Source organism: Carlito syrichta, unplaced genomic scaffold (genome assembly GCF_000164805.1).
Source record: "Carlito syrichta isolate Samal-C Ts95f unplaced genomic scaffold, Tarsius_syrichta-2.0.1 Scaffold302918, whole genome shotgun sequence".
NCBI lineage: Eukaryota > Metazoa > Chordata > Mammalia > Primates > Tarsiidae > Carlito > Carlito syrichta.
Genome location: NW_007247014.1, coordinates 81,419 through 103,211, shown reverse-complemented (window position 1 = coordinate 103,211; position 21,793 = coordinate 81,419). Strand labels below are relative to the sequence as shown.

Here is a 21,793-nt window from a genome sequence, read left to right as displayed (position 1 = left end):
TGATATGGAGATTGCCCCTAAAATTTGTCGGTGCATCCAGGGACAGCCTGAAAGACCCAGTTGAACTTCTGCATCTTGTGAGAAGTTGCAGTGGAGTAGTTAGGTATTGAGGTGCTAATGCCACCCCCCACAAGCCCAGCTGCCTTAGAAAGGGCTTTGTACACAAAAGCATAGGGTGAGGTGGCTGCTTGCTGAGGTTGTCCTGAGGAGGCAGGAACGCACGGGGAAGCAGAAGGAATGCAGATCATGTCAGAAGGCTTTTGCTGCTGACTTTTTTATGTTGGTCATTCTCTCTTGGCATCTCTTCTCCCCTCCCCACTTTGGGACCTCCCCTTCCCTACTCCTTTCTTCTTTCCATCACCCCAGCTCACTCTACCCTCCTCCTCCTGGGTCTCCCACTCCACTTTTCCCTTACCCTGTGGTCCTCTCCCCCCATCTGTTTCTCTTGCTCTCCTTCCTGCCTCCCTTCAGAGGCCGCCAGGTTTCTACCATCTCTTGAGCCCCTATTCCCTTCTCTCCCCCTCTTGATGTCGAAAGCTCTGTCTCTCTTTCCATCCCCGTCAGTCTTTGTATCTGTTTTGGTCTTGTTCTCCTCTTTGATTCTTTCTCTTCCCTTCTCCCTTATTTAGAATCAGGTGTGGGTTTGCCCTTTCAATGTGCAATCCCTGTGTAATGGTGCGTTCAGAATAGGCAAGGAGGTGGGCTGTGCAGTGGGCTGGGTAGTGCTCATTTGCTGCAGGACTGCCTTTTTCCAAGAAAGCTTCTGGGGAGGTTCTTGTCTTGAGGTTTGCACCTGCTTCATTTTTGATCCCTTCTTATTTTCAATGGAATTTCAGCAATACTGTAAGCTTGACAGCATTGTAGCATGAAGGACCTCCTACTGGCATTAGCCCCTGGGCTGGGGTTTTCTGGATGGAGTGGCGTCTCTGATAATGATTTCCCACACTTGCTGAATGGGTCAGAAAGGGAAATAGAAAATAAAGTTCTACGGAGGCAATTCCAAAGTGAAGATACCAACACCTTCAGAGCTGGGCTTTCTTCTTCTTCCTTGGAAGTAGCCTTAGGCCTTTTGGGGAACTGGTAAATTTAATTCAAAGAAAGATAAAAGCATTCATCTTCTCCCTCAGCAGAGAGAACAGAATGTGTTGCCTGGGGCAGGTGCTCCATAAATACATGTTAAATGGCTCTGCCTAACACTGAGGGTATCTTTGAAGATCTTCTTTAATGTCCCCTGTATGCGCTGTGGCTGCCACTTCATCCCAGGTCCCAAGCTTGTGTTTTCACAAAGAAAGCGTTCGATTGAATAAAGAGTGTTTAGACTTTGGGGTAACTATCTCAACTTCCCTCAGGTCCTTATTACTTTGCCTTCAGCCATCCATGCAGTAGTTTTAGGAGAGCTGAGCATTTCAAGCAGCAACCTGGATCTCATCCAGTGCAAATATAGTGATCTGATATGGTGGTCTATTTGAGGAGAGAGTACGGAGAGTTCTCCATACCCCTTAGTTGAAGAAGCTGTGTGTCTGTACTCCACACTGGTGAGGGATAAGGTGGGTGAGTATTGATTGTTCCCCTTGCCTGTGACTGGCTTATCTACTCAGAGTGACCATTCTCCTTGATGCTGTTTTCATTTTCTTTTTTATTCTGAGTGCAAGACCTCTGACTAGAAGTCATATGTGTGCATGGTGCTTCATCTTGATTTGTAAGGTGACCATTGTCACAGCTCTGGAGTTTCCCTTCTTGGGACAGATGAGATGTAGAATAAAGAATATGGTCAAGCCAGGTATGGTGGCTCACACCTATAATCCCAGCACTTTGGGAGACTGAATTGAGAGGACTGACTGAGCCCACAGGTTCGAGATCAGCCTGGACAACTTGGTGAGACCTCGTCTCTACAATAAATCAGAAAATTAGCTGGGCGTGGTGGTGCGTGCCTGTAGTTCCAGCTACTTGGAAGTCGGGGGTGGAAGGATCGCCTGAACCCGGCAGGTCAAGGCTGCATTGTCCATGAACATACCCCTGCATTCCAACCTGGGCTGTGAGTGTACCACTGTACTCCAGCCTGGGTGACAGAGTGAGACTCCCACACAAAAAAAGAAAAAGAAAAAGAAAAGAATATGATCAGAGCTTCCAGACCTTGTTTAATTTCTGAGGCCAGAAAGAATAATGTTTTCTTCATCTTTTGAACTCTGATAAGAACTTTTTCTACCAGCTCTGTAGAGATTGTCAGTCAGCTCAGTGATCTTTAGAGCATTAGGTCAAGGTTTTTCTATTGTCCTCAACTCATAACCAAGCATATGGTTTATGGAATAAAACCCAGACCATTACACTGGGTCAGGTAAGACTGCCCCAGAGCCACCTTTTTGACTGGTGTGTATTTTAATAAGTTCTCCAGGGATGGAGTCTGAGAGTCCTTCAAAGCCCATTTTTATTTTTATGTAGTAATACCAAATAGGAGAAATGGAAAGTGGGAAAGAAGGAAAAATGACTCAGAAGCTTGACCATCTAGGCAGCATCCTAAATGAATGTCCAAGGAACCCAGCCTTGAAGGCACAACAGGCCTTTAGACTTCGTATCACTGACATTTTTATCACTGGCATTTCGTGTCCCTCCTTGGAGCTCATGGCCAGTTCCTTTTATTTCTGTTAAAGGAAGCTGTGTAATGTCAGTAATCTCATTTCTTCTTTTTCTTTTCGAATTGGAGTCTCACTCCGTCACCCAGACTGGAGTGCAGTGGCACACTCCTGGCTACCTCAGTCTCGACCTGCTGGGCTCTGGCGATTGTTCCTCTTCAGCCTTCCAAGTAGCCAGAACTACAGGTGTGTGCTACCACGCCTGGCTAATTTTTTACATATTGTAGAGACAAGGTCTCACCAAGTTACCCGGGTGGGTCTTGAATCTGCAGGCTCCCGCAATCCACTCTCCTTGGCTTCCCAAAGTGCTGGGATTACAGGCTGAGCCACCAAGCCCGGCCAATCTCATTTCTTAATAAACCAAATGACCCCACATTATCTGACATAGATTAAATTGTTCCAGAATGAAACCCTGAAAAAATACAGGTTCCATCTGGATGCATCCATAGAGAAAATAGACTTTGTCTTGGGGCTGCAGTTTTGTATCTCTTCTACTAGACGTGGTAAGAAAGAGTCAAGGCATTCTTTAACTAGAGTATGTGAAAGTGTCTTAGAATCCACACTGTTTGGTGGACAGCTACTGTTGTATCCTAAAGCCCTGCTGGAGATTGATAAGGAGAATCATAGAGTTTTCAAATGCTTAACCCAGCAAAGGCTGTTGACCATGAATATTCTCTCTGGACATCCTTACTTTTGCCATCTCTTTCTCTCTTATCATGTAAGCTCAATGAGGCTAATGCTCTTTAAATAAGAGAGGGATTTAAGAGATCACTTTTTAAAAGATGTGATTAGTCTAATTCATTATTGGTCAAATGGATGGTTTGGAAAATTCAGTGATGAGAAAACCTTAACCCATTTTTCTTTGTGCTAATATCTTTATTCCAAAAAGATTATGCCATTTAATAGGTTTCTCTATAAATTGACTTGGTTATGTGCGCACATCCTGTGAAAGATGTTAACTTCAAGTTTGCTCAAGATTGGTTATTGTAATAAAATAAGATCCAATGAAATAAATAAAAATTTATAAAGTTCCTGGTATTGCAAAAATAAATAAGTAAAACAAAACTCCACAGCGTCCCAAGTGGCTCACAATCTATTGACCATTTGCTGCTTAGGAAAAGAGCTTTTTAAAAATCCACTGTGCTTCTACACTATGTGGAGTTTCTACAAAAAAAAATCATAAAAAATTAGCCAGGCATAGTGGTGGGTACCTGTAGTCCCAGCTACTCGGGAGACTGAGGCAGAAGAATCGCCTAAGCCTAAGAAGGTTGAGGTTGCTGGGAGCCATGATCATGCCACTGTTCTCCAGCCTGGGCAACCGAGTGAGACCCCCAGCTCAAAAAAAAAAAAAAACAAACAACGCCATGCAATAACAGCTCCTTTGGTACATTCATTCCCAGGGCGTGACTTTTTTTCTCACACTGGGAAAATCCCATCTTCCATTTTCCAAGGTTACAAGTTTTCTTTTTAATCTTTTCTAAACCCCCATCATCACTAACAGTGTATCTTGTTGTCTACCACTAAATGTTAAGAATAATCAATGAAGGATGGTTCTTCATTGCCTCTTATCTGACCAGCATCTGTGGGTGTCAGTTGCCACCAAGCAGCTCGGGTGTCTGGGCCACTCCTCAGTACTCACAAGCTGACACAGTCTCTTCTGATAAAAGGTACCTTCAAATATGCATGAGATTTTCAATATAAATTTTGTATGCTCAAACACTCTATAAGAGAATCGCTCAACCTAATAAAGTGACTTGACTGGGACTTTTAAAAAGCTGGCTATAAATATCGCTAGAAATTATATAGCTAGTATAAATACTTTACTCTGAGCTTGGCTGAGCATTTTCAGAATGCGTCAGGCCACCCGGTGAAATCTGAGCTTGTACCAGAGGAAGGGTCCTAGGAGAGTTGAAGGGGAGGTGGTCAGTCAAACAGAGGTACCAGTCCTCCTGGGGAAACTAACCCTTAATGTGTTTTCCATGGTGAGAAAAAGACAGTTTTGTTCTTTCAGTCCTTATCTAATCAGCCACCCTCATTTTGATGAAATTTGTACATACCTTCCATAAAAATTGACATGTCTGAGTTCAGACATTTCTTGTGAAGAGTCGTGTTCAAACAGATCACATACTATGTTCTCTGGAGAGACAGTATATGGATGATAAGACAACAGAAATCAAAGCATTGCCAATCTTTTGTCTTTGGATGAAATATTATATTCTAATAGTGTACAAGGCGTTAAGAGAATCTGTATCTGAGATGATATTTGAATAGAGTGAAGTATTTATTGTATTGCTTTAAAGCTGTCCATTGTGGAAAATGATTAGTCTGTAGTTGTAGTGGTGGTGGTGGTGGCGCTTGTGGTGGTGATGGTGGTGAAGGTGGTCAGAGCCTGAGACGTGTTGTGTCAATATGCCGAAGTCCTTCCTTAAGGTCCAGAGATCACTCTCCACTCACACACATTCCTTTTTACTTTGTACATCACTCAAGCTCACGGAGAGAAAAAGCAAAATACACCATTTTTCTTCCTGCGGTTTCGCCTTGGCTGTTTCCTTCCAAAGCTTTTCATTTTAAAATGAGATCTTAATGCCAGGTTTCGTAGAAACAACTAGCTATCGTTCATTGATAAAAATCTGCTGTGTCCATTTCCCTGTTCTGGCATCCCTCTGGTCTGATGTTTCAGATAGTGGAATGGTTAACAAAGGAGTCATTGGGTTAAGGGAGGGGGCTTCAGGCTAGTGAGTGTAAATTCTAACTTTACCGTGCTGATGTGGTATCCATTTTATTACCATTTTCCAAGACTTCCTCAAGGTATCTCTTTGTTCGTAGGATATCTCTTCTCCTCCCACCCCCACTTGCAAAACACCAGCTTAATACACAAGAACAAATATGACCCCTCACCTTTGCCTGATCTTAATTCTGGACTGCAAAGTCAAACCCCGTGCCACCATCATTAGATATTTCTGCCATATGCAGATATACATTCGGCATGCGGTAAATCATTCAGAATTAAGAGCCGTGCTCTGCATCTGACCTGATGGCTCATCTCCACCCACAGCCACCACAATTGGCAAACAGTGGTGGCTTATTTTGGGGCTGGTATAAGAAGCCGTGTCCACCAGCTGAGAGTGTCAGCTATGGGCTGAGAGTCTCACATCATGTGGTCTAAACTCTTGTCTCCCTGTTCAGACTGTTCCCTAGAAGCTCAGCCCAAATACGTTAGAGGTGGGAAGCGTTACGGACGGAGGTCCCTGCCCGAGTTCCAAGAATCCGTGGAGGAGTTTGCAGAAGTGACAGTGATTGAGCCTCTCGATGAAGAAGCTCGGCCGTCACACATCCCGGCCAGTGACTGCAATGAGGTAAGAAGCGGAGTGCGCGCCCTCATCTGGATCACGAGTGTGCCTACCCACGTCAAGGTAGCATGGGGACGGGAGGACTCAGGGTTTATGGCATGTCGTGGGCTTTGCTCAGTTACCGATGCCTTTTGGGCCTATGGAGCGGATCTTTCTGTGTTCTAAAATGTTTTCACCTCCGTTTTGGCTTCTGGAGGGTTGACGTTTCTGTGCATGTGTCATCTTTGCACATTGAGAATTCAGGTGTTTTTTGTAAGAAGGGGATTGGCAGTAGTGGGAAACTGCCAGGGGAGGGGGGCACACCTCATCAACAAGGGTACCTGCATAATGAACATTTGTATATCTAACCCTGAGTAGTACCCCACATATTTAAAACAAAAAAAATTTTTTTTAAAGAATTCAGGTATTTTTATATTATCTGGGTCTGCGACTTCTAACTCTTCCTTGGAATGTAGCTCTCCACCATGGCACAGTCTTTTTTAGGTATTTAAAAAGCTAACTAACTCCTCCCCTTTTCCTTGCCCCAACTATAAGAAAGGGTTGATGACTGGTAGGAAATAAAAGCAACATGTTCAGGCACGTAGAGAGCACACACTTTATCTTTTGTGGCATGATAAAGCAGCACAGGCATATGGGTCTTGCCGCGAGACCCCGAGCAGGGGCACTTTCATGGTGCCCACAGTTGCCATGGGCCTCTTACTGGTTTTGTTGCACCCAGGCACGTCTGGGTCACTCTCCAGCACATGGGGATGCACCTGCCTCCCCTCTTTTCATTTTGCACACTGCCATAATTTCCCAATAAAGGAGAAGCAGTAACATTTTCTTTATTCTTTCTTTACGGCTCATTTACCAGCATCTCATTTATAGAATATGATTGAAAATGCCATGCTGAGCAAGCTCTAAATATTTCTTGCGATTCCCAGCTCAGACTGAGACTGCAGACATTTCGGGTACTAACATACACTGGAAAAGAGGTCAGGCATGATGGTTCATGCCTGTAATCCCAGCGCTTTGTGAGGCCAAGGCAGAAAGACTGCTTGAGACCAAGACTTTGAAACTAGCCTGGGCAACATAGTGAGACCTCACCTCTATATAAAATAAAATTTAAAAAATTAGCCAGGTGTGGTGGCATGTGCCTGTAGTCCCAGCTACTCAGGAGGCTGAGGTGGGAGGATCACTTGAGCCTAACAGTTTGAGGCTGTGGTTAGCGGTGATTGTGTCACTGCATTCAGCCTGAGAGACAGACTAAGACCCCTGACTCAAAAACAATAATATAAATGAGAAAAGAGACAAAGTCCCTCAACTTTCTGGAAGTGATCTGGAGGTCGTAGGTTGATTTGGAGTGTTTGCGTATGTGTGTGTGCGTTTTTGACCATTGCTATCTAACCTCCATGTTTAGCTTACTAAAATCTACAGGAAGCTTGCTCCCAATGTCCCCAGCAATCAGATATCTAGCACCCTCAATTTTTCAGAACACCTACAAGCCCGAAGGTAACTAGGAAGGACCCATGTATTGAGGAGAAATGTAACTGGCAGTGAAACTTACAAGAACACATGACCAATTAACTGATCAGAAGTCTGCTTTATTTTTTTAAAACAAGCATCACAACAGAAGCGAAGGAGCAGAAATGTTGAAAAGAGGAAAAAAACCCCACAAAAAGTGGCATAAGAGTAGTGTGGGTGAGAAGTAGCAGCTGAAAACAGAAAAGACCATGAAAAGGGAAGAGAAGGCTAAGTGTGGTGGCTCGTGTTTGTAATCACAGCACTTTGGGAAGCTGAGGAGGGAGGAGTGCTTGAGCCTAGGAGTTCAAGAGGCCAGCCTAGATAACATAGTGAGACCTCATCTCTACAAAAAAAAAAAAAAAATCAAAAAATTAGCCAGGTGTGGTAGCACATGCCTGTAGTCCCAGCTACTTGGGAAGTTGAGATAGAAGGATCACCTGAGCCCAAGAGGTCAAGGCTACAGTGAGCCATGATCATGCTACTGTACGAGTGAGACCCTGACTCAAAAAAAAAAAAGGAAAGAAAGAAGAAAGAAAAAGGAGGAGAAAGATGCTGCCTAGAATACCACAGTGACAGGAAGCTGGTCAGCTTCGGTGGTTTCTCCCATTTCTTGGGTCCCTTTAGGAATTTGGATAGGGACCTTTCCCCAGTAAAATACATAGACTCACATGCACAAAAACTTTACATATACAATTCAGGAAGGCAAGTAATTTGCATACTTCATTTGGTATAGTGTTTATCATATTTATCTTATTGTCAGGAAGGGTATCATTTTATTATATAAAGTCTGTTTCATAACCCTGAGTAGTGTGGAATGTATTTGAGGCACTTTTCTATGAAAAAAAAAATTTCCTAAATGTCTCAGCACTATAAAGGGTAAATCTCTGTTATCTGGAAAACACTTTGAAGTCAAATATCTGATTTCCCCAACTATTTTCTGTCCCCAAGGTATTGGTCCTAAGAATTAAATGATTATTTATTTTTTGATATGATAGTGTCTAGTGTCCACCTTGGAATACTCAGAAAGCTCTTGGGCAGAGCTGCCTTTGTTGCTGGCAGTATATTTCTTATATTCTTGTTCTATCTTATCTACTGATACCCAGTAAGTTTTACTGCTAAAAAGTCAGACTTTGGTTTCGTATATAAAGATTAAGAGTTGAGGCCTGAGCCTGGGCAAAGTCTTGTAGCTGTATCTCAGTAAAATGAGATAATAGGAGAATCATTTCACCCTCAATGTGCTACAGCTCTGCTTAACTCCTCCAGAAGCTTCTCAGATAGATGTCTCGATGCTATATACAGAAACTGTAATGGTCATCACCCTCTATCAATAGGACTGCGATAGAGGCTGCCTGGAGAGGGTCAGTTCTCTGGGGTTCTTTCCTTAGCAAGGACTCCTACTAACTCGACTTTGATATTCTTGTTCTACAGCAGAACAAGGCCTACAAGAGTAGCAGATAACACTTTTGGACTCTGCCTTTTCTTATTGCCCGAAGTGAACTCAAACCAAAGCTCATGCGATGACTTTTTTTTTTTTTTGCCTAAAAATAAAGTGTGTTGTGTAAGCTGAACTGAGCCTGTCAGTTTTCAAATCAATTCATCTCTTTAAAGAATGAATAGCTTCACATTTCTGATGTTGCTGTAGGCAGTTGAAAGGGCAAAACTCAGCACTGTGCAGCAATCGTGGTTGTAGAACACACTCACTGCCTTCACTGATGCATATGAAGTCGTCTCATGATACAGTTTTTCAGTGTGTCAGTCTTGTTGCATCCTGTTGTGTCAAGATAGCATTCCTGTTTCCTGGCCAGTATCCATATCAGCTTCAGCAATTGCGGGGCACTGTGTTAGCCAACAGAAGTTCACGAGTTAGACAGCATAGGCTTACTCCACAAATGCCTGTCCCTTGTCCAGAGGCTGTCTAGGTCTCCTAGGTGACCCAGGTAACTCTCTTTTAAGGTGGGACCCAGCTGGGGAGTGTAAGAGGAAAAGACTTTCAATGAATTGTCACATTTACTTACTTTTTTTCTTTTTTTTTTTTAATGGAGACAGGGTCTTCTCACTCTGCTGCCCAGGCTGAAGTGCAGTGATGTGGTCATAGCTCACTGCAGCCTTAAACTCCTGGGCTCAAGTGATCCTCCCACCTTAGCCTCCCAATGAGCTGGGATTACACACATGTACCACCATGCCCAGCTAATTTTTTTGTAAAGATGGGTCTTGCTATGTGGCCCAGGCTGCTCTTAAACTCTTGGCCTCAAGCAATCCGCCCACCTTGGCTCCTAAATTGCTGGGATCACAGGCATGAGCCACCATATCTGGCCAGAATTTATTTACTCATAAGGAATTCTGATTCTGCCGGGAGTTCTTTATTGAACTGCTGGGTTCTTTTTTTTCCCCCTTTTGGTTATCCGAGTTCCTTTTACCTCTTTTCTTTAGGTGTGTTGAGGATATTTCTTGGGCTCATACTTCATTTCGGGGCTCCCAGATGATAATAAAGGGAAGGAGTTGGGCTCGGTCCCCTGGACGTGCATATATCACAAGAAGTAGTCAGATGAGGAGCTGGAGACTGGCTTTCATTTTGATTTGTTTCCTTTGACTTCTGGAACCTGGCACAAGCAAAGGCGGGACTCTTAACTCACTTTTCATTTGCAGTTTCTCCTTCTCTCAGACATGACCAATTGTTCCTTAAAGTGACTTTAGAGTTGTTTTTTTTTTATAAAGACAAGAAAAGGGTCTGAACCTATCACCAGAAGTTAAACAGAGAGAAATCTGACTGTTGTACCCAACAGAAGACTGATTTTAGCTCTAGGTTGCAGCATAGAATAATTTAATTTTTCTGAGGACTTGCGGGGTGATGGGCAGTGGAATGGAACAGTGTCACCCACCCTTGTACAAGCAGTCCCCAGGGGGGGTGGCCTCCTTCTAGGAGCTCATCCAGTAGTGCTAAGTGAGCAAAGAGTCATCTAAAAAGATAAAATAATAATTTTTCCCCACTTTCCTCACTATTCCATAGTAGGGGAGGTTGTTACGGTTGACAAGAATTCATTCCTGGGTTAGTGGTTCACAGTGTTTTCTCTGCATCCTTGTTTGGGGGAAGGGGAGTCTTCTACCATAAACATGACCAAAATTACAGGTAATTCTCGCTGACTACTGAGAATAGTTCTCTGCAGTCTATGTATAACTCCACCCTTTCTCCCCACTCAAGGAAACATCTAGAAGTGCAGGTGCATGTGAGTGAGGCTATTACAGAGATTGCTCTGAAGCAGCTAAATTTATATTTAATGTTAAATCTCATGTGAAGCGTCAGGCTTCATTAGTTGCTGGTGACTTAGAGTGCATCTGGGGACTCTTCAGAATGCCCCATGTGGTGTGGTGCCACAGCGAGGGGCGGGGGAGCCCATGACCATGGGGCAATGTTCTGCCACCTTGGCTGATACCCGAATAGAATGCACGAAAACAAACCTTGTTATGAGATGCTTTTGATCATGTTTGACTTTTGTTTTAGTTCATATGTGTTTAAAAAAAAAACGAAAAAACATTTTAATGGTCTCCATCCCACCTCCATCCCACCCTCCTCATTTCTATCAGGAAATTTCCTCCTAAAACAGAAAATATATAACCTAGCGATTAAGCTTGTCTCCCCTACCCAGTTTAGTTTACAAGGCAATAAAGCCATTCTTTAGGGAAAGATTACTGTCATCTTGTGAAATTTTCAGCACTAAAAACTGCGTGCTTTAGAATTTCATTTGGAAATCCTGAAACAGAATTGCTGATTCACCAGTGACGGGTAGGCCCCACCATCAGGCTCCAGTGTGTGTTCAGCTTCCAGTTTGACGTGTTGATCTGGCAAATGGATCCGTTGGGAGTCTGACCTCTCATCTCGGGTGGTGTTGAAAGGAAAGTGGCGATTTTCCTTTTTTCACAGGATCATTTTCACTCGTCAATTCAATTGGACATTCTATTCTGAATTAATCCAGACTCAACAAAGAGCACATTCTTGATTCCAACCTAAGGTGTGATTAATGAGAAGGTTTCGGTTGTCACTGTCTTTGCTTTACTTCTTTAAGAAACACAAGAGAGATTCTGAAGAGTACATTTTTCCTCTTTTATATGAATAGCTGCTGGACTGACCTTGAATTTTATGCTCATGTTTCTTCTGAGGGGAGGTGGAAGGGGAAGAAGAAAAAAAAAGACTAAACTAATTCTCAATTCTATTCTTGATTACTCAGACCCGATAGGAAAGGTTGTACAGTTAATACAATTGGAGCTGGGCCACTTTGCTTACTGTTCTGGTTGCAAACAGGGCACACCTTGTTAACTGTTTTCCTCCACAGGGAATAAATTTGGTCTAGTAAGATCCTTATCAACAGCAAGGGGCTTTAAACAATTATTTCTTCAACTGTAGACAATAGCCATGTAAGCCAAAACCCTTGGCTTGCACATTGCAGTTTAAATGAGAACCTGAGAGAAAAATTAAAGCCGGTGGCTGCATTACAAGTAAGCCCTGTCATTGTGTTGGGACAGCGGGGTTAGGAAGACAGGGTAGTGGTTGTGTAAAAGCTTAAAAAAACCCAAAAACTGATTTTATGATCCTACATAAAACCAAACTTCAAGAAGTGTGAAACTGACATCTTTCCCCTTATGCTCACTTTCATATCACACATAACTTTGCAGTTATACTTTATGAATTATTCATTTAGATTGTACGGAGATAATATTTAATTCTGGAGTAAACTTGTTAATAACTGAGAGAAGTTCTGCTAAGATCTTTTGTCGCTGAAGGTACTGATTTTCCCATTACTTCCTTGTTACAATCTTTGTATTGGTCTTTGACAAAGCAAACAGTTTCATTACTGATACGATGTATTCCCATCAGAGGATGTGACGTCATCGGGATAGATTTTTTTTTTAATTAATGAAATTCCAGTCTTTCCCTTTTTATTTCTTGAGTCTTATCAGATCATCTGGCTATTCCCAGAGATGAAACACTCATTCAAGATGCCATTGTAGATCACTTGAAAGTGACATAAAGAAGCCCCTTCAAAGCTGATAAGATGTCTCTTGTTCTTACATATACTTTCAGGCTTTAGTGTCCTGGTGAGTCTTCCCGATGTGATCCCAGAGGGAATTCTCTTGGAGTCCCCCTTCCCCTCATCCCACTTCCTTCCTTCCAACAATTTCTAATATTTATTTTCAAACTAGAAACTAAGGCAGACAACAAATCAAAAAATTACCAATTAATTTGTGTGATGGTAATAACATTTTCCATTTATATACTATTAAGTATTTTCCACGTATAGAAAAGTAATATTCAAGTATATTTTAAAAATAAATTAAAAGTACATCGGTTTCTTCCAGTGAACCAAAACCAGTCCTCAACCTTGGTAGGAGGAGAAGATTAAGATTCAACTTCTTAAATTCAGAATTTCCTCACACCAGCAGTACCAAGGCTTTTGGGCAATGCAGCAGGACTTATCTAAATGTGTATGCATTTAAACATCATATTAGTTCCTCTTCTCCCCAGTACTTACTTGTAGCATTTAATTGCTTTTAAAGACACTGATTTGCATTCTGGTCGTGACAGCCCTGGACTGAGTAGCTTGCCCCTGAGTTCAGAACAGAAAGATTCAGAGCTGGGCTGTCAGGCTCTCCATTGCCTTTGCCTTCAAAGGCAGTACAGAGGACAATGAGCCACAGTCCTGGGAAGTGTGTCCCTGCAGAAACAATAGCCAGCCCCACTGGGCACACTTAGCTTCCAATACCCATCTCAGAGCGCTCGGGCTTTATGCATAGTTAGGACTGTTGGTGAAATACACCATGGATGCTGCGTTTTTGAAAGTCTTAAAGTTTTTGTCACAGGCATTCTCCTTACAGTGATTTCTGTTTTATTCAGAGACTTCCTGTGCTAAGCTAAGCATGCTACTCTTTTAAAAGGACACGCCAGCTATTCTAGTAAATTTCCTCCCTCTTCTCGCTGGGTTTGCAAGGCATTCTCCTTTCAATAAAGAAAATAAATAAAAAATCGACTTCAGGCTCTGAGGCTGCTGAAATCAGCTCTCCAACCTCTGCTGGGAAAGAATAGCCCCGTGTGTGCCCCCATAATCGTTTTAATTAGCTGTACATTCTGCAGGGCACAAAGGTCTGCACTGTAGCAGATGGCTGGTGGGGGTGGCGGCTGGGCTATTGTGGGCAGGGGCCGCGCCGGGCCCACGAGCTGCAGATGCTGGCCCGGCCCCAGGACTGGAAGCTGAGGATCCGAGAGGCTCGCGCCATCTGTTCTGCAGTCCAGCAAAGCAGGTGTCCGTCCAGAGAAAGCATTCCTGAAATTGGTGCCGCCTGTGCAGCCGACGTGTGCAGGGCGCCCTCGTCCAGCTGTAGGACAACCCCAGAGCCGGCCACAATGGCCAGCGTGACCTGGAGAGGCATGGCCCACAGGGTGGGTGCCGGGGGCTCCCTTTGTCTGCCTGAGGGGGGTGGGGGCTGTCTTCTGTAGCAGCCATGTTGGGGCCCTGCAACCTCTGACCCTCTCAGAGGAAGCACAGGGTAGCCCCTGCCAGCTGTGGCCTCCCGGGGGACTCTGTCTGCAGGGGACAGGGGGCGAGAAGCCCAGGAGAAGCCCTGATCCAAAGTTGAATCAGAAGGCAATTGCTTTATTACAACCATGCGCAAAGCTGTAGTTTTCCATTTTTTTCCCCCAGCTTTATTAAGGTATAATTGACAAAAATTGTATATAGGTATGGTGCACAACATGATGTTTTGATGTATGTGTGCCTTGTGGTGTGATTAATCAAACCAATTAACCTACCAAAGTCTTGAAAGTGAGTCTCTTCTGTGTTTGTTCTTGAAGCTGGTCCTGTTCCTAGTTTTGAACATCCAAGTAGGAAGAATGGTCATTGTAATATTGGTTTACTTAACAGTTGCTTAGCACTTGGCAGGCACTTTTCTTTTTTTTTTTTTTTCCTTTTTTTTTTGAGTTGGAGTCTCTCTCAGTCGCCCAGACTGGAGTGCAGTGGCAGCTCCTGGCCACCGCAGCCTCGACCTGCTGGGCTCCGGTGATCTTTCCGCTTCAGCCTTCCAAGTAGCTGGAACTACAGGCGCGCGCTACCAAGCCTGGCTAATTTTTTTTTTTTTTTTATTGTAGAGATGAGGTCTCACCAAGTTGCCCAGGAGGGTCTCGAACCCGCAGGCTCAGGCAATTCACTCACCTCAGCCTCCCAAAGCGCGGGATTACAGGCTGATCCACTGAGCCCGACTGGCAGGCACTTTTCTAAGGGTTTTCCAAATATGACGCATACCCTCAGAGGTAGGTAGTTATTTACTTACCCATGAGAAAACTGAGGCACTCAGAGGTTAAGTAACTTGCCAAGGGTCACACAGCCAGCCAGTACTAGAGCTGACACTGAACTCAAGGAGTCTGGCTGAAATAATAGCAGCTGCCAGGTGCGGTGGCTCATGCCCATAGTCCCAGCACTTTGGGAGGGTGAGGCAGTAGGAGTGTTTGAGCCTTGGAGTTCGAGATCAGCCTGGGCAGCATAGTAAGACCCCATCTCTACCAAAAAAATAATAAAAAATTGCACACCTGTTATCCCAGCTATTCAGGAGGCTGAGGCGGAAGGATGATCTGAGTCCATCCAGGAGGTGGAGGCTGCGGTGCTGTGATGGTGCCACTGCACTTCAGCCTGGGTGACAGAGTGAGTCCCCAACTCTAAATAAATGAATAATAGATAGATAGATAGATAGATAGATAGATAGATAGATAGATAGATAGATAGATGAATGGATAAGGTTTCCTAAGTGCCAGCATATGCCTCCATATCCCATTAGATGGACAGGCGTGTCCTCCACACTTTGCAGACAAAGTAAGGTACTGAGGGTCACAGAAAGTGGCAGAACCAAGCTTAACTCAGACAGTCTCTCTGCTAAACTCTGTGCCTGAAGTCCTGCAGGATGATTTACCTAAGGTTTCATATCCATCCTTTCTCCAGCGAGAGACTATATCCATGTCAAGGGAAGACATTTAAAAGTCCTTTCTCAGCCGGGCTCGGTGTTTCAGCCTGTCATCCCACACCTTGGGAGGCCGAGGTGAGTGGATTGCCTGAGCCCGCGGGTTCGAGACCCACCCGGGAATCTTGGCGAGACCTCATCTCTACAATAAATCAAAAATTAGCCAGGCATGGTAGCGCGCGCCTGTAGTTCCAGCCACTTGGAAGGCTGAGGCGGAAGGATCGCCGGAGCCCGGCAGGTCGAGGCCGCAGTGGCCGGGAGTAGCCACTGCACTCCAGTCTGGGTGACAGATTGAGACTCCAACTCAAAAAATAAAATAGAAAGTCCTTTCTCATGAATTCAGCATTGCAGACACAGCCCAGCCAGTGTCCCTCCCTCCCTTCTCCGGTTTTCGTGATTGCATCCCTTCCGGTGCTCATGGCAGATCTGTGTCTAGAGGCCACCTGCCAGGCTGTCGCTACACTGGGTGAGCCATCAGCAATTAAAGGACCCTCTTCCAGAATGATGCCTCCTTTGATTGGTGGTGTTCTCATAGCCGAATGATCTAATCCCCCCAACCTTCTAACCTGCTTTCCCCTCCTTCTCCCCCTGCGTTTTAATTGGAACGACTGGCTCCAGGCAGGGAGAATGAAAATAAATGAGCTGTAAATGAATTGAATCTTCCCCTACCCACCCCCCAAAATAGCAGCTTAATAACAGACATTCAGTTGCCATGTGCTCACCTCCCTCTTATTAAAGGAACAGACACTTGCTGGAGACAAGGAAGAAGCTACGCTGTGTTATACCTGCTTGACAAAAAAAAAAAAATCCGCTTGACAAACTCCATCTCTAGTTGAGGTAGTCCTGGAATGAAAATGTAGCCATTAGCATAAGTTTGCTTCCCCTTAGCAGGGTGGCCCTGGCTGGTCTATGTTTCCTACAAAGGGTCATGGGAAGGATGCTTAGGAAATCATTCCTCCGAGAAGATTTTAAAGCACGTTTAACTTATCCTCCCCCCCCACTTGTCATAAGAACTATGTGCCATCATTTAAGTTCTACATGGGGTTTAGAAGAACGTGTAGTACCTGACACTTCAAGAATGCCTCTTTGGGGTGGTCTCAGGCCCCAAGGCAGGTCTCGACTAGTGTCTCTGATCTTTCCAGACTCTGCCAAACATGTAACATCCACCACCTGAGCAGGCACCTGGGCTTTGCACCAAGCCTTCTCCATCTGTCCCTGTACAAAGGATGTTGCAGAATGATACTTCCCAAATGGAGAGCACATCCCCTCTTTATCCCCACCCCCAAGGCCCAGGAAATTCATTTCGTGAGAATTTAAGGGCAGGTGGGCAAAACAAATAGCGAAAGTGGCACCTATGTGTATCGCATGAGCAACGTTTATAACAGTAAGGGAAACAAATGGAAATTGTCTCAACCAAAGTGTATCTATTTTTATCATCCCTATTTCCTTCCAGCCTTTGTCTAGTTGTATAAATAATTTTGCTAGCAGTAACCACAGCCTAAATAGCATTTGTACTATTGCCTTTCATTTAACAGTTTATAAAATGTTTTTCCATGTTCCTACATGATATTCTAATTATACTTTTAATGGTATTATGATGTATCATTATACTTTATGTCCCAAAGTTGAATATTTTCAATACTTTGTTGTTACAAAAAGTGCTATGATGTACATATTTATGCATTTGGCTTTCTACTCTCTCTGATTTTATTGCTTTTGGATACCTAGTGAAATGATTGGGTCAAAGAGGATGAATGTTTTTATTGCTTTCGATATATAAAGCCATTTTCTTTATTAAAGAATAATATCCACGTACATAGCTACCAGTAACATATAACCAGACCTCTTTTGAATCATAACCTTGGTGGTAGTAGGAGTCATATCTTAAATACTTTGCTAATTGAATAGGAACAACTGACTCTTTTGTTTTAATTTATACTTTGCTGTTGAGAGAAACCTTCCCCTATGTTTGTTTAATCATTTTGTCCCTTATGTAAATTGCCTGTTTATGTTCTTTGCTTCTCTGCTGGGAGATTTGCACTTTCCTTATAAATTTATTTGAATTACGGAAACCTCCCCAGTCCTACCCAAATGGATGCTGTCACTTTAAACATGGTAATGAAAAAATTCTGCAAATATATATATGTGTATGTGTGTGTGTGTGTGTGTGTGTATCTATATATATATATTTTTTTTTTTTTTTTTAAATCAGAGTCTCACTGTGTTGCCCAGTGGCACATTCATGGCCACCCCCACATCAACCTGCTGGGCTCAGGTGATCCTTCCACCTCAGCCTTCCAAATAGCCGAAACTGCAGGCGCACGCTATCAGGCACATGCTACCATGCCCAGCTTATATTTTGATTTATTGTAGAGATGAGGTCTTGTGAAGTTGCCTGGGCTGGTCTCAAACCAGTAGGTTCAGGCAATCCTCTCACCTCAGCCTCCCAAAAAATATAAATTTAATATGTATACATAAACACATGTTCAATAGAAATATCAAAATTTTATAGAGCATATTATGTGTCCATGCAATTCTAAGCACTTTGCTATAACTGTGAAATAGATAGTATTTGGTTCCCATTTTATAGGTAGAGAACTTGAGACAAAAGAAGAAAGTTACCTATGACCAACTTAGTAGGGAAGCCAAGATTCAGCGCCTGGCCCTCTGGCTCCCAAGTCTGCACAATAGTCTCCACACTTGATTTCTTATTAGTTAGGAGTAAGAATCTGAAGAAATAGACAGCAGGAAAGTCTGTTTTGAAGACCGAGTCAGAAATACCCATCCAGTCTCATGGACCCATGAGACGTTGGAAACAGTCTGTTGTGGCATCTTGGTTCTCTGAACTCATTGCTCCTTTTAAATGAATTGAGAAGTTACTAAGCAGACATAAGAAATAACTTTTATGTAATAAGATACACACCTTGTTGCTTTAGGAATCTTCAAGGATTTTTTTTGAAGATGTGTGTTGTATTGCATTTGTCCAATTGTATATCCTGGCCAGAGCTCTCTTGGCATCGCTCCCATTCGTTTTAGATATTTTATTTTATTTTATTTTTGAGTTGGTGTCTCACTCTGTTGCCCAGACTGGAGTGCAGTGGCACGCTCCGGCCACCTCAGCCTCGACCTGCTGGGCTCTGGCGATCCTTCCACCTCAGCCTTCCAAGTAGCTGGAACTACAGGTGCAACATATAAAACCCTATTTTATATGTTGTGTTACCACGCCCAGCTAATTTTTGGATTTATTGTAGAGATGAGGTCTCGCCAAGTTGCCCAGGCGGGTCTCGAACCTGTAGGCTCATGCAATACACTCACCTCAGTCTCCCAAAGTGCGGGATTACAGGCTGAGCCACAGAGCCCGGCTCATTTTGGCTGTTTAAAAAAAAAAAAAAATCCCCTGCTTGTGATCTGGTAGGTTTTATTTTGACCAACGGTTCTTAGATCATAAAACCCTATTTTATATGTTGTAAGTGGGTATAATAGATTTAATTCTGGGACACTTACAACTTATATGCTGAATGATGAATTTTCACAATTTGGATGTCAAAGTAGTATGAGCGTGTAAGTCACCTTCTCTGTTGGATGGGGAAATAGATGTGGAGGGACAGACAGACAGGATGTTTTTATTGATTTAAGGTGCCATATAAAAACACTTGAATTCTGACCGGAAACAGTAACATAAGAAAACGTATGGAGGACTGTTGACTCTACCTCTCTCACTGCCCCTACCATGCCTCACACACCCACCAGTTTGGAGATATCTCTTTATGTAGAACTGTAGTCTGAGTGAGCTGATGGCATCGTTATCACAAACCAACAAGCAAAAATCACACTTTTCTAATTCAGGGTTCATTGATACCATGTTTGTTAGAGACTTCCATTTGCAATCTGAATGAGTTGCAGTGAACTTATACTTTTTGAGTTATAACCTTTTGGTGTCTTCTGAATGGCAAGAATAATCCATTTCGTTATTTTCAGATTGGAGTTTCAGTTTAGTGTGGCCTAATTAGGTGAACTCTCTAAATATCTATCTTCAGTCTCTTTCTAAGTAAAATATGGAACTGCGAAATCGTGGTAGATGGTTGATCATTTAAGAGGAGAGAACTACCACAAGTGAGTGTGGAAAATAGGGTGAGTGAATTTAGGTTGCCTGGAAGAACTTCAACTCGAACAAACTACTGAAACAACTGAACTTGAACAAACGACTAAAAGATGGCATTGAAGCTATAACTGCAGGAGGCCCACCACCTGTCATGATCACCCAAGCTCTGGAGACAGGCATTCATTAGACTGATTCTCCTTTTGAGTTTATTTCAGATTTAAGAAATAACAAGTCTTGTACTGTTCAGCCATCCCAGAGGATGGGCTGGTTTCCTGTTATCACAGGCAACTTCATTTATAAAGTGGATCTCGGCTATGCCAGCTGCCTGGTTTTAAAAGGGAGATTTGCCTTTTCTAACAGGCTTTACCTTGATGGCTGTAGCACCTTCTAAGAGCAGTGTTTGTAGCTTGCTGGACAGGCTAAAGCCATTTGCAGTTGAGTCCAAAGCCACTGCAGACCTACTTGTTGCAACTGATCAGAAGCCAACCTATACCACGCTTGGCCAGTGGAACAAGGATTGGATTTGGGTCCAGGCTTGTGTCCTTGGCTGGTTGATTTTGGGCAGTACACAGACTCCTCCTGTGTGCTCTGATCTTGGAGAAGCCCTAGTAGTAACAGCATGATAAGAGGACAAAATGGTCCAATTCAAGTAAGTTTCACTACTTTTAATGTAACTGACTGGTATGTATAGTTTACCTAACTCACACTTTCAAGCATCCTTGTTTTGGGTGGCATCTTTCTCTTCTCTGGGCCATAACGCCAGATTCCTTCTTTCCTCCTGGCTTTAGCGTAGGATAAGCCTCCCTTCTTTTCACTTGGTTCTCTGCAGTCTGTGCCTCAGGTCTCAGTTTAGAAATTGCTTCTTCTAGGAAGTCTACCCTGATCTACCAGGTGTGAATTATTCGTTTGGGCACCCTCATCGCATCCTGAGTCCCCTCCTGAGCCCCCTCATCATAGCATTTAAAACACTTCCCTCTTGTACTTCCTGTTTTCTAGTCTGCATGTGTCCATTAGCATATAACCTTGAGGCAGGAAGTACGTTTGTGCTGTTATGGTCGTATTACCAAAAACTAGCACAGTGCCTAACAAAAAAGTGAGCCCTCCACCCACATTTGTTAAAGGACAAATTCATAAATGCATGCATACAACTCCTTGTTGGCAGATAGATTCTGAATATTTGCTTTGGCTTGGTGTAAAAGGCCGTGCTACGTTTGCTGTGGAATAAGTGACGTAGCGCATGTGAAAGACATTCTCCATGAAGTGTTGCAGAAGGGTGTGTCATGTCTCTTAGGATTCTTGACTGGCTGGCTAACTGAAGAGAACCCACCAGGATGGAAACCCCAGAGGGTCCTGAAATCGTGTGACGCACTCAGAGGATGATATCAGAGCCCCGGAGTGACTGGGTCAAGGAAAAGCTAGGATAGTTCTTTCTAAATACGTTCTAAAGCACACTAATCTTCTCTTGCCTTCTTCACTAGCACTGGAAGACGCAAGGCAGCGAGGAGTATGAAGCGGAAGGTAAGAAGAGCTGGGTGTGTGTCGGGAGGGAAGGGCTGCCATTCACAGGGCACTCTCACACCCCACCTTGCTGCATCTCTTAGGCTGGAGGCCAGCTGGGAATCAACATTAAGAACAACAGCAACAACAAATTCACTCCCACTGGATATCTCTTAGTTTCAACATCCTAGCATTTAATGTCATGCAAGAGATGACAGCCAGGATGGGCAGTTCTAGTGATGGGCTAGTTACTCTCTTATACAGACTTTCAAATTGATTTTCAAACAGTCCTAAACTAAATAGTGACCTATTACAGTCATCTCTTGACAAGAGCACCCAACAGATACATTAAAAAAATGCTCAGCCTCATTAATCATCAAAGAAATGCAGATTAAAACTACACTGAGATGACTCCTGGCTGCAGTCAGAATGGCCATCATCAGTAACTCAAAAAACAGCAGGTGCTGGAGAGGATGCCAGTGGGGGGGGGGGGGTGCGTGGGGGGGAAGGGAATGCTTCAACACTGTTGGTAGGAGTGTAAACTAGTACAACCTCTGTGGAAAACAGTGTGGCAATTCCTAAAAGATCTAAAAATTGACCTTTCCTATGACCCTTCAATCCTCCTTCTGGGAATTTACCCAGAGGAACTCAAATCTCTCTATGAAAAAGATATCTACACACACATGTGTATTGCAGCCACTATTCACAATGGC

The 21,793-nt window shown here is 43.5% G+C and overlaps 1 protein-coding gene across 1 annotated transcript in view; it reads left to right on the top strand.

Annotated features, from left to right (window-relative positions):
* Positions 1 to 21,793, top strand: part of NIN (ninein) — a 115,357-nt gene that overhangs the window by 32,289 nt on the left and 61,275 nt on the right. Inside the window, exons 4-5 of the mRNA XM_008057265.2 lie at positions 5,817 to 5,986; positions 21,062 to 21,101. Of these exons, the coding sequence (XP_008055456.1) occupies positions 5,817 to 5,986; positions 21,062 to 21,101 (210 nt within the window). The remainder of the gene's footprint in view (positions 1 to 5,816; positions 5,987 to 21,061; positions 21,102 to 21,793) is intronic.